Here is a 14,178-nt window from a genome sequence, read left to right as displayed (position 1 = left end):
AAAAGGAGAAGGCTTTTTGAGATAATGAAATTGTGTTTTGCAAGGGAGTAAGATTGTAAGAGGTTTTGAATCTGCCTTGATGTGCTTGTGTAAAAATGTCAACCAAGAAACAAGCAAGAAAGTGAGTTTGATTCTTCATTTTGGTATTCCAAGCCCCATCTAAACAAGGGCTGGAGTTGGAACATACCCTGGAGTAGTGAAGAAAGCCAGTAGGCAAATTACATTACACTATGTAAATACAATGATAAGTTCCTCAAGGGGAAAAAAGGCCCTTAAGTTTTCATCTCAATATGAGTGGACATTTCTACCAATATCTACTTTTACAGGTTCAGGATACTGATATCCATAAACTTCAGTTTCATATTTGTATTGTCAATTGTGGCTATGGCCAATAGAAGTTGAGGCTGGACTTGAACACGCGTCGTCTTGATGACGGGGTTGAGGAATACACTCCGGAGGACAAGGTGGAGGTGCAGGATGTGCAATGAAGGTAGGAACTTCTTCTCCAGGCATCAGTACTGAGACTCCGTTCGCGTAAAAAGTCATCTGAAGTAGTAACAAAGAAAATCAGAAAGGCAGCTCTGCATAGTTGAGAATCATTTAAAAAATGAACTTAAGTTATATACGCTAACAATGTAAAAAATCCATACTTCAAGTATAGTTTAACCTTGTATGGAAGTTAAAACGGAGGAATGAAACCAAAAGAGTAACATATAGCTCTACTTATGAAAGAAGCAGGTAAATCCAATACATTATAATCAAATCTAGTCTAGCATATAGCCATGGCTCTGACTTTGCCATACAACATAAACATAAATTTTCTCCTACATTTTCACAGTAATATATATGTATGCCTGTACATTCGTATGTTTCGTGTTTAGTGCTCTCCAACAACAGCAACAACAACAAATACAGTGAAATCCCATAAGTGGGGTCTGAGGAGGGTAGTGTGTACGCAGACCTTACCCCTACCCTGGAGAGGAAGAAAGATTGTTTCCGAAAGACCCTCGGCTAGAGAGGATGTTTAGTTCTCTCCACGTTTTATATTTTGAATAAATTAGTTCTCTTCACCATTAAGCATTTGTAAAACATGATTCTAGGAATCAATTAATTAACTAAACATCTAAAGCAAAGAATGTAGCTTTAGGAATAATCTTGTGAATATTACTAGACAAGTGTTGCTTAGCTAAAAAGGAACAGTTAACAAGTATCTCATAATATAGCCCGCTATAGAAGTTTCAGATATTCCCACTTGTACTCCATCTAGATTGTGAATTTTTAAATTCAAATTCATTGATCTGCTCCATTATTTTGCCAAAAAAAAAAAAGGTAACATTTCAACACAATGTTGAATCCCAGCATTAATTCAAAGGAACCAACAAAGGTTATGGTGAGGTGCTAATTACCCCTCCATCCTTAACTAGATGTCTCGGTTCAAGTTTCAGGAATGGAATCGTCATTGGTAAGGAGCGCTTTATTATCCATCAATATGGGACTTTCCAGCACAAAATCCGGATTTGTTGGACCTCGAAATGGGTATCCGACACCGAGTGAAAAAAAAAGGTCTTATGTCATTTTGGTCTCCAAAGTCAAAATATGGTAGGATGTCATATAAGCTATAGTTTCATGTCTCCCTACCACATAATTTTTTTTTGGCTAGATACTGAGACAAGCTGACCAAAAAATTGTAAATCAGTCAATTAAAAAAAACATGTTTTGAATGGCTCCTTGTATAAAATAGCATATCCTGGGTATTAATGTCTTCTATTATGCACAAAACTGGGACACACAACATGGGTTTCAATCAAAAAAGTCTTTTTCCCAAAAGTCTTTTAACTTAAATAGTACCATGCAAAGCCACAATGGGGCCATCATAGCAACCTCTTGTCCAATATAATTTTGGCTTTAGATAAAGAATCGCATGAACACTTGGGAATGAGATGTTTCAACTTGGAAATTGTATTTTTCTTTGATAAGTGAGAAATTCCCGAGGATAAATGGCGCTCGATATAAAATTCGATGGATAATGGGCTCATTCTTTACCGTTCTTCACCTAAATACAAGACGTTTGTCTGTGACAAAGTTTGAACTCGTGACGCGCAAATGCTACGCATTTTACCGCTAGACCAAAGACCTAGGGACAATTATATTTCATTTTTTTGGAAGTCTTTTTTTTTTGTTTCCCACCCGGTGTCCGGTACCAGCATTGGAGCCCGATTATATTCGGATTCACGCCACGTAGGGCCCCATTCAGGGGAAGCGCTCCCTACCAAGGATTTTTCCATATCCAGGGCTAAAATTCGAGACCGGTTAAGAGAAAAGCAGCCCTATTCGCTGCACCACATCCTTTGGTGGTAAAATTCATGACGCTGAAAAGAAGCATTTTACACAACAATTTTTTTGTAATTTAACCATATGCTATTCGAATCTATTTGGTCTGAGAAAATCACCGAATTAAAAGATATCTTTAACCGGAATAATATTATCACTTTTTCTTTTTGGTCTGAGGCATAAATATTTCAACGACATGATTATCACGAATCATCAACAGTCACTAAGGTCTACCAAATGATAATTATGAATAGAATCCCAGTCAAATAATCCAGCTATATACTATAATAGCCATAATTATGTGAAAAAGCAATAATGGCATAAGGAAAAAAGCAATTAACTGTCACAAAAAAGTTAGTTAGCCTACTCATTATGATCCTTAAAACATACAAGAAACCTAGAATAACCGTATATATTTCCATTTTCTTAGGAAATATTGTAGTAATACTTACTTTTATTTTCCATGCAAAAAAATTATTAAATGACTAGCACTGAAGCAACGATTAAAACATACACAAATCACAAATTGCTAGATAAAACACTAAAAATAATTTTTTATATGAGTTTAAGTTTTATTTACTGACAAAATAAATAATAAATTAAACATTCAAATCACTTAATTAAGAGAGGTAATTATAAGTTAGTATTCGTGATATATAGTAATAATAACTTGGTAAAATATAGTTAACCTATTATCACATGTTAAACTACATTTGAAAGACCAATTATCTACTGTCTCTAACCAATATAGTTGAATAAATTATTTGACTTACGGTAAATGAAATTTAACACTAACAGTCAGAGGCGGATTCAGGATTTGAAACTTATGGGTTCCTACCGTAATTTTAGATTAATATGCAATAATAATTGGGTTCACAGTTAGATATTTATAAATATTTAGTGAATTTCTTAATATAAATACAGGATCGATGCAAAAGTTACTGGGTTTCGGAAACCCATATTCTATACTCTAGGTCTGTCCCTGCTAACAATTTATCTTAATTTGTAATATGTCATATTTTCGAGACTACTAATCCTTCTAATCCTTCATTTTATAAAGGATTACATATACAATCAAACTTTTTTATGAAAGCTTTGTATGTTTTGATATTTTTTGGTTGTTATAACATATGATAAAAAACTGATTCCAAAGAAAACTTGACCGATATATCCAAGTTTTGTACTTATTTTTTTCACAAGTATAAAAGTTAAACTCAAATAAAATATTTTTGTCGCAGAATTCCTCTGGTCCACAATAAGTGACCAATTTATTGTGGGCATACCCATTAAAAAAATACTAAATTCTAGATAAAAATAGTTTGTGTGACTAAACTACCCTTAATTAAATGTTGCATATACGTAGACAAGGATAATTTTTTAAGAACAAACTGAATTTTTTTATTATATAAATGTACACTTATTTTGAAAAAAAAAAAAAGAGAAATTAATTGCTTAGGAGTGAGTAAAATATTTTCCTAAGCAATATTGGAAGAGAGAGAAAGAGAAAGCATACCTCGGGAGATGGGTAATCAAGTTTCCTTTGGACCCTCATTTGAGCAACAAGATCAGTACTATTCCGGCCACCGGTGGTGGAAGATCTTCGCCGGAGAAACCTCTCAAAAATAGCCATAACTAAGAACATAGAAATAAGAATAGCAGTTGCAACAAAACCAAATGACACAGCATTTACAGAATTGTCAAAGCTTCTCCAATGGTTACTATCTTCTCCTCCTTCTACATCACTACCACCACTTACTGCTGGTGCCAAACTTGAAATTGGTGGTGGCACTATTTTCCAACTATTAACACCACCATTAATTATATGTCTTCCCATTTGAGTAAAAACAAAGTACTCTGTTTTTGTCTCATCACCAATTAACCAATAACTAACCAGTTAATTGTAACACACAATATGTTTGAATTTTTGCCTAACTGAAAACTGTCAGTTTTGGAGAAAAGAAAGAATTGAACAGGGTAAGCTACTATTCAAGAAACAGAGAAAGACCCAATTATTCTTTCATACACAAGACTCTACACTTTACTTGGTTGATGAAATTGGAGAGAGAAAGATTGTGTGTGTGTGTGTGTGATGGTGGATTCGAGGTGAGTAACTTTCAAAGATTTACGCTAATACTATAAGAAAATTTGGTTTAGTTTACTACTCCTAGATTCTTGAAATGGACAAACAGAGGGTGGAGGGAGAAGAAAAAGTGTAGAGCTTTGGGATGGGGAAATGGAGGAGGAGAAAAAGGAAGACTAGTAGAAAATCAAGGTAAACTAGAGTTTGTTTAAGATAATAATGTTCTTTAATTGGAAGGTAACTATGGTTAGTGGAGAATACAGTGTATTGCAAATACGAGTCCGGAACCAAAATGTGGGTTTTTTTTAACTCAAAATACGCAAATAAGTGTTAAAAAAAAATTACCAAACTATATATAACGCCACAAAAAGTGGCGCTATACAGTAACGGTAACTGCACCGTTACTGTATAGCGCCACTTTTTGTGGCGTTATATATAGTAAACCTGACACATCTTACATAGCGCCACTATTAATGGCGCTATACCCCAAAATCCCATCTTACATAGCACCACTATTAATGGCGCTATACCCCTTATTAAAAATCCTTCCGTCTTCTTCTTCTTCGTTTCATCTCCATTATTTTACTCCCTTTTGGTCCCCCCACGATTCTGCCCCATTTTTTTAAAAAAAAATAATAATTTGGGTCTACCCGGCACATAAAAGTTGAAGATTGGTGGTCCCACTGTCGAGTAGAGCTTCATGTTATTATGGATTCACTCTTCCGGAGTCAAAATTTCGATCTATTTACATTCCGAAAATTCTAAATCGAGGTATTTCGATTTATTTTAAGTTGAAACTTTTATAACAATGCATATTACTTGATTTGTATGTGTTCTATTTCGGTTTGTGTTTATTTTTTCCGAAACTAGCATGTTAAATTTTATCCGGATTTAATTTTAGTGTTGTATAAAAATATGTAAATTAGTCTAAAAAATGTGTTTGTTAATATCCTCATGTATATTTATGTGTTTTTATGCCTTTTAGTTTAGATTATTTTTTAGCGTAGTAAAATGTAGACCTTTTTAGTGTAGTAAAACGTAGACCCTTTTAGCGTAGTAAAATTTAGAGCCTTGTAGCGTAGTATTGTGTAGTATTTTAGCTTAGAATTCATTTTGTTTAATTATCTTATATTCTAGCACGAAACCCATAATTATAAAAATTTTATATATATATATATATATATATAATTTTTACAATTAATTTATTAAAAAATATGAATAAAAATTATAAAAAAATATAAAATTATTAATGATAGTTTGGTACCACTGGGCCACAGAAAATCTAGCACGAAACCCATAATTATAAAAATTATATATATATATAATTTTTACAATTAAGTTATTAAATAAATATGAATAAAAATTATTAAAAAAACATAAAATTATTAATGATAGTTTGGTACCACTGGGCTTCAGAAAATCTAGCACGAAACCCATAATTATAAAAAAATTATATATATATATATATATATATATATATATATATATATATATATATATATATATATATATATATATATATATATATAATTTTTATAATTAAGTTATTAAAAAATATGAATAAAAATTATTAAAAAACATAAAATTATTAATGATAGTTTGGTATCACTAGGCCAATCTAGCAGGAAACCCATAAGTATATATATAATTTTTACAATTAAGTTGTTAAAAAATATGAATTTAAATTATAAAAAATCACATAATTATTAATGATAGTTATTAAAAATTATGAATTTGCAGTTGACGACATGGATGAACCTATACATCCCGGCCCTCGGACTTCGAAGCTACTACCCCTACAGCCCCAGCATAGATCTGAGCATATATGGGGGGAGATAGTTTGGTACCACTAGGCCTCGGATGTTGCTGCTGATATGGGAGGTGGCATGCATGAGACCGACATGCCGTCTTACAGCCTTGGCATTTATGACACTCCAGGGACGTCGCAGGTGACCCCATCGGGTCAATTCTTGATCATGGGCTCGGATTTTCAAGGAGTGGAGTTGGGTAGATATTTCCCTGGCCCGTCTACCACTGATGAGTCTCGACCGATCCGAGATTTTGATAGTGGGCACCGACTGAGTTATGGCAGCTCATCACATGCGCAGGTATGAGTTTATTAGTATTAATTTTATTACTGTTTTTACTATAACTTATTTATTTTCTTTAACTTTATTAATTTACTTTTTTAGGCTTCATGCGATGCTGCGACAGATGACTACATTCAGGATCCAGACACGATTATGGTAAGACAATATAAATTTTTGTGAATTGTTATGTAGTTTTCTATACTAAGTTTGATATTATTATGTAGCCTTCTACTGGACCTGACAGCACCACCGATACATGTCATCCTGTGCCGCATACAGCCATAAGGAGACGACTTGATGATGATGATCCTGATAGCGTACCCGGACAGCAGGGGATGCGCCTCAGGCCAACGGCTACTTTGAGACACATCGGATGCGAGACACATTGATTCGGTCTTCCATTTTTATGTTTTTTGGTGTAAATAATATTTTTGTATACATTAACAACAATATTTAATCGATATGACAGTTACTTTTTTTAGTTCTCATTTCGTTTTATAGTATTTGGTATAGTAACACAACAACTTAAACTTAACTTCCACTTAAATTAAAATAAAATTTAGTACAACAAACAAGGAAAACATTACTACAACACAAACACAAACATAACAGGCCAACATAATAAAAATACATGAAATATGAAAATGACACTAAACACATACACGCCAATGCTCCATCCTCAGTTGTCATTTATTCTTCGCTCCAACCACTTAAATCGTTCTTCCATTTGTTCTTTTTCTTCTTCTAACTCTTTCACTCTCGCCTTCACCTCCGCAAGTTCCCGTTTATATTTTTCGTTGCGTTCCTTGTGTGCTTCACAATTCCATTCTGCTCTCCATTTTTTATCTTCCACCTCCTTCAGTTTCTCCCTCATTTCTGTAATAATTCTATCTCCCTCCTTTTGTATTCTATGCTGGTATAACAACATATTATGAAATTCCTGTAATCTATCCCTGTAGCTTTCCTGATAACATGGTTCCTCAGCCCATTCATCAAATTCACAAGTAGGTTCGTCGGGTTGCTTGTACAACGTGTTCATACAGCACAAATAGCGGCATCCAGCGTTAGCACCTTCCCACCCACAATCCATCATGCATGGTTTTCCACATAAGCAAATTGGTGGACGACCAGGTTGAGCCATTTGTGAAATATTTGCTATAATAAAAAACCTTACTTACTTTTAATGAAATATTTCTGGGGGAAATTTTTAGCACACAAATTAACTACAATGACCTCATTATTTATAGGCGAAACAACACACATATAGTGCCATATCTAATGGCTCTATATTAGATAGCGTCATATCTAATGGCGCCATATCATGATGTTGACAAGACGACTTTATGTCAGCCGATCAGCTTTTTCAGGTTTTTCAGTTCGACAAGACAAGACACACATAGCGCCATATATAATGGCGCTATATTTTGCGTATTAAATATCGTGATGTCGACAAGACAACACACACATAATAAATATACCGATAATTATATTAAATTATTATTTAAATAGGTAAAATGGGAAAGTACAAATCATAATTAACAAACAAGAAAATTTTATTTCATAAATACTTAAATCGTATACATAACAACTAATTATTACAACATGAACTCATGGGTAGTTAGGTACAATAGAAGAACACCCGCCCTGAGCTTGATTACTGTTGCCACCCAAAGGACATTTTCTACGGTCGTGTCCTGTTTGCGAGCATATACCACATTTGCGCGCATATACGGTATCACTAACATCCATTTGGTTCCGTATACGCGTTCTCTTCTGCACCTGTCTTTTACGCAAATAGGACTTGTTACACACCATTTTAAATGGTTCTGGGGGCCAGTAATGCTCAGAACCCACTGGTTGCAACTGACCACTATATGTGTTTAGGTATTTGGAAACACTATATTGTTGATCAATATAGTTGGTCTCCGCATAACCAACACGTTGAAAACACTTGATGGCATGTGAACAAGGCATGTGGTAGATTGACCATTTCCCACATGAGCATAACCTTGTAGATTCATTTACAATATGTACATTATTACCCCGATTATTATGGATAGCGGTGCGAACTTCAAAAATACCTCGTTCGTTATCATATTGCAAAAAGGAATGCCAATATGCTCGCCGTCTGTATTTCTCTAATCTCTTCATAGGCACTGGCATAAATTCAACACCCCTTTCCATCAATTCCGTTGTAGCTACAGACCGTTGCACAAACCTCTCCGCCATCTGCTTGAACGACATACGCACCATGGCTGTGACGGGCAATCCTCTTGCCGACTTTAATAACCCGTTGAAGGATTCTGACACGTTTGTAGTAAGAATTCCCCAGCGTCTGCCACCATCTGCATGCAACGTCCACTTTTCAGGATCATGTCGCATTAACCAACGATATGCTGCCTCGTCTTCTTGCCTGATAGAATCCATATGCCTCCGGAATTTATGTTGTTGGTGGTCTGTTGCTGCCATCCACATCAAATCATGTAGATCCTTTTTGGGATGTGCCTTCTTGAAATTGGCCTTAAAGTGCCTCACACAGTAACGGTGGTATGCATGAGGTTCTTGCCAGGTAGGAAGGTTCTCCACAGAACTTAATATACCCCCGTGCCGATCAGATATTAGACAAATACCTGAACGTTGTTTGACAACGTGCCCTTTTAGGTGGTTCAAAAACATTGTCCACGTCTCTGTGCTTTCATAGGCACAAATAGCAAAGGCTAGAGAAAATATCTGTCCATTAGCATCCACTGCCACGGCTATCAATAGCTTGATATCGTACTTTCCATAGACATGAGTTCCGTCTATGGATATTACGGGCCGGCAATACGGAAAACCATCAATTGCTGGCTTAAACGCCCAGAACACGTAATTGAATATATATTCTGGTTTACCCGGACTCCGCTCAAGCTTCCATTCAACAACTGTTCCGGGGTTAAAGTGCTGCAGTGCAGCCATGTACCTAGGCAGATCCGCAAATGACTTATCCCAGTTACCATAGACTATTTCAAACGCTCTTTTGAGCCCAAGATATGCCTTTCTTTTAGTAATTGTGTGGCCATATTCCTGGTGGACTGCTGTAATGCACTCTTTGATTTTATACCTTATGGACGCTTCGATGTGCGGAATAAGTACAAGAGATATCAAGTCAATATCCAAGTTGAAGTGATTCCCGTTGAAAGTGTCCATTTCGCATGTGTGGGTGGGAATGTATTTACCCACTTTCCACATACCTGTCTTCTTCTTCGACGCACGCAACATCCAATACATGGCCAAAACCACCTGCGGCAAATAGCCTTGTATACCGTCGGACTTGACTCCGATACCTGCATCTCACGACACTCTTTAACATTGTGCATTTTACAAGCCCTGCTTACGCGTGCTTTATCAGGAAAAAGCATCCCCTTTGCAAGCACCGTTGGTCTAGACTCATCCCACATTGCTGTCCGGATTTCATCAAAATCCCTTGTGAGAGCTTCCACATCCGGCACGGCTGGCAAGTTATCAATATAAGGAATCTCCCTTGAATGAAACGACACTTCAGACTCGTACACTTTTCGTCTATGGGGGACTCTCTTCAAATCGGGTCCTTCCTCATCGTCCTCTTCATCACCATCCTCACGAGCAAATGGTGTATCGTCTCCCGATTCATCGGCATTGTTATCGTAATCGTTGTTCTCTTCCTCACTCTGTGCATCTGCCAGATCCTGATGTAATACGTCGTTTTCGGGCAATTGAGTGAGTACGGGTAGTTCAACTTGCTCGTTTTCACTGCACATTTCAACAAAAATATAAGCTACTAAATTAATAAATGCTTTATATATGGCTATATCATTTCACTTACAAGTCGTAATGTGATGACATTCCATGATGGACGTTTTCAGTTAGGTGATGACTACCGGATGGGCCACTTGTAAAATTCATATCCGGCCGGTACCCCTATTAAATAAATGAGCGTTAAAATTAATTCAATACGCCAAAAATATACATAATTAACACAAATGAAAATTGAAGTTTACCACTCTTCTTGTGAATTATGGAAAGCAGGGTATAAATTATTTTCTCGCTGCTCATTCGCCGACGGTGATAAATTTAAATCAAGAAAAATTCTTTCATCTGGAACATGTCCGGCAAAAACTGATCCAGAATAAACCACCCGATGACTGGGGGTTATCTCTACTACGCACAACCTCGTTTTTTGGAACGTCTTCGACCTTCACGTACATCTCCAACATTGTGATTACAAGAAATTCCCGGCATTCGTCCGGAGTCCTCAGGAAATCACTCAAAGTGTCATCATCGTCGATGTTAAACTCTGAGTAAAAAGCAACCCCTTGCGGCGTAACGGAATACGGATATCTTCCGGTTACTTTGAGTATCACTGAACGTTTTCTCACACTCATTTTTTTGCATAACAACGATATCAATGTTTCGTACTCCATTGAAAGTGGCAATTTAACATTACACTTAACAGGTAAACTGTAGCCCACAGAGTTATTCTCCATCACAACCTCACCCCCCCAATATAATGATACTCTTATTCTACGTTCTTCAGACATAATGAAAAAATCCTGGAGAATTTAACAACAATAGAAACCAACAAGAGTTAAAAATAAATTTTGAATGAAGTTGTGGCGATTCTACGATGTTTATATAGGAAATGGCTAGTCGGAGAGATTTTTTTTTTGTATATAGCGCCACAAAAAGTGGCTTTATACGCTTTTGAATTATTGAACCCAGAAATTATTGGTGGGGTTAGGTAATAAGGGGTATAGCGCCATTAATAGTGGTGATATGTAAGATGTGTCAGGTTTACTATATATAACGCCACAAAAAGTGGCGCTATACAGTAACGGTGCAATTACCGTTACTGTATAGCGCCACTTTTTGTGGCGTTATATATAGTTTGGTAACTTTTTTTTTTAACAATTATTTGCGTATTTTGAGTAGAAAAAAACCACATTTTAGTTCCGGACTCTTACAAATACACGTAATAAAGCAGCCATGCGACAAAAATAAAAAAGAGATTCACAATTTGATGATTACGGGTGTCACAGTTTTTAATACAAATCGGTGAAGGAGATTGAATTCAAATATAAATTTAATCGGTTCAATTGGCTTTAAATTAGTTCACTTCGATTCAGTATAAAATACTTGTATATACATAAACTTTTACCGGAGCGTCGAGGTATCGTGCCACCCTCAATAGCCTTGATTAGAATAATACTTTTTAATATGAGTTTATGTTATATTATATACATGGTATCATCTTTACCTATTGTAGCATATGATAATTAATAAATTTTAACATGATTTACTTGTAGATATTCTTTGGGTGAGCTCATGGTATTATTTCTTTTTTACTTAATTTAAACTCTCTCCGTATTTACAACTTAACTTATATACATCCAAATTGTAAAAAAATTACACTATAAACTCATAATTACATGTTGTAATAGATAATTAATATATTTTATTTTTAATTACAAATCTTGCTTTTTATAGAGAAATTATATTTTTTATGCGTGACTTAATAGTGTAATTCTTTTTTAATGCAATCGAGTTATATAAATTAAACTCTTGCAAAAGATATTAGACATCGTAAGAAAGTGGGTAAGCCATGTGACAAACTCTAAAAGTTAGAATTGATAATTTTTACGTAGGTAAAAAGCGAGTAGGAGATACCCAATTACACAACAGTGATCGCAAAATTTTAAATATTCGAATATATTGTGATTCGACATGCGACTTTCTTCTCAATTGCGAATACTTTGGTTGTATATCATACCCTAATATTATATATTCTTTAAACATTTTATAAAAAGGAGTACAATTAGAAACTCAGACATTCAAAGATAGGGTTCAAAATAAACTTTTCGTGTATATGTTAGTATCCATGTGTTTCATCTTATATGGTCCTTTTTATAGTTTTTTTCTCATCCTTTTTCTTTTTTAATTTTTACAAATAAAAAAAATTCAAAATATTTTAACTTTAAACTTTATATTTTATCTCTAATAACATGCTTTTGTAATCGCACGATGTCAATAAAATGAACAAATACAATTTTTTTCTGCACAAGTGTTACAGCATTTCATCAGGTCTCTCCCTTAAGAATTTTACTATCAGCTTTTGGGTATTTTATTTTAGATTCAATTAAATAGTACCTGCACCATCTTAAAGGAAGCTTACTCTGCAGTCTGCCTATTTGATTGTTCATAACTTAAAACTTTTAATTTTATTCTTGTTAAACAAAGGAAAGGAAGAAGTAGAATTAGAATAAAAGTAGAATTTTATTTTTAGTCCTTGTAATATTTGACTAAGTATATACAACCTTCAATTGATTGAAATGTGTACTTTCGATCCCTTTGCTTGTGCAATTGCAAATTTACCATAACTATGAACCATTTCACTTCTTAATTACCAATGTGTTAAGTTAATCTTGTACTATTATTTCATATTCGACAATACCAGTGTATGAGGTAAACTATGTTCATATAATGATTGTATGAGAAAGCGACACGTGGAATCAAAGACAAGAGGCAGTTGAACCCGAGGGCAATGGCTTCACTTGTCTTCGAAAATAATGGTATTCATAAAGACAAAATAATTGTCTGTCGTCCGGTAGCATTCAATGAAGAATATTCCACAACATTAAGTGCATGATCTGTTACAGAGAACATGGCATTCAGTGCCCACCATTACACATTCTTCAATGGACCTCATAATTGTCATTTAAGAGGGGCTTGATCCTAGGACCTTGTTCCCTAGGTATAACTATAAATAGTGAACTCTTCTATCATTATAAGGAGGAATTTTCTGAGAAGCATATGCTATATTCTACCAAAAAGCTCAATAACAATCTACTTTTCTTTCTTATTTGCACTGTTCTTACTGACTTTGGTAGCTCTGCGCCCGGAACTAAGATATCTACCGTTTATTTCAATTCCAAGGCTAAGTCTTACATTTCTATCTAAATTCATCTACTATTTTAGGATTAAATTAATTCACTTGTCTATAAAACACGTATAAATTCAACTGTACCATTTTATGGGTAAGCAGTTTGGCGCCCACCATGGGGCATAGAAAATTGTGTAATTGAATTGATTCCTTGTTCTTAGAAAAAATCATTATAAATGGCAGATAATGGTATTAACAACACAAAAAATTGAGGACCAAGGAAATTAGCCTCAACACGAGGATTCAATCAGTGATACCCGTAACTAGGGCAACGAGGCCATGCTGGTTCACGACGGCCGATATCCGTGACATGTTCGGAGGCGACTCCTAATGATACTGAAGAAGAGCACGTCATCGAAGCAGTCAGGGTCTTGCAAGAGCAACAGGAGACCATTATAGGCCATCTCACACGATAGGATAAGGTCATGACAGAGTTGAAGTAGGCGTTGTCGGGAGATTCCAATAAAGCGAATGGACAAGGCCTAGTTCTTCCCAGTGCTCTCGCGAACCAAATGACGCAGATGGTCGACAACAACACCCCGAGGGGTGACTGGTCACAACAATGAGAGTGATTCCTCTAAAATCGAACTCATACAGTTTATAAGGGAAGTAAACGCCCGAATGAAAGCCTTCTAGTTTTTCAAGTTAAAGTTTAAAAGTCCACCACTCTTCAAGTTAATGTTTGCAAAGTCTGTCAAATCGTCAAAGTTTGCCAAGTGTTC

General features: G+C 35.2%; 1 protein-coding gene across 1 annotated transcript; it reads right to left on the bottom strand.

Annotated features, from left to right (window-relative positions):
* Window positions 1–194: 194 nt before the first annotated feature.
* LOC104212876 (uncharacterized) lies at window positions 195–4,567 on the bottom strand. The gene is made up of 2 exons (XM_009762239.2): window positions 3,845–4,567; window positions 195–546 (listed from the first exon to the last, which is right to left on the bottom strand). Exons 1-2 carry the CDS (start codon window positions 4,163–4,165, stop codon window positions 373–375), a joined length of 495 nt encoding a protein of 164 aa, XP_009760541.1. The 5' UTR covers window positions 4,166–4,567; the 3' UTR covers window positions 195–372.
* Window positions 4,568–14,178: the final 9,611 nt, after the last annotated feature.

The sequence above is a fragment of the Nicotiana sylvestris genome, chromosome 8 (assembly GCF_000393655.2).
Source record: "Nicotiana sylvestris chromosome 8, ASM39365v2, whole genome shotgun sequence".
NCBI lineage: Eukaryota > Viridiplantae > Streptophyta > Magnoliopsida > Solanales > Solanaceae > Nicotiana > Nicotiana sylvestris.
Note: the sequence above shows the minus strand (reverse complement) of the source record. Positions and strands in the feature narration are given on the sequence as shown.

Bases quoted from the DNA above. Each gene is read 5' to 3' on its own strand.
- LOC104212876 (XM_009762239.2), bottom strand. From the start codon at position 4,165: ATGGGAAGACATATAATTAATGGTGGTGTTAATAGTTGGAAAATAGTG. The intron at 547-3,844 runs GTATGCTTTCTC...TTACTACTTCAG, and splicing joins TTGATTACCCATCTCCCGAG to ATGACTTTTTACGCGAACGG.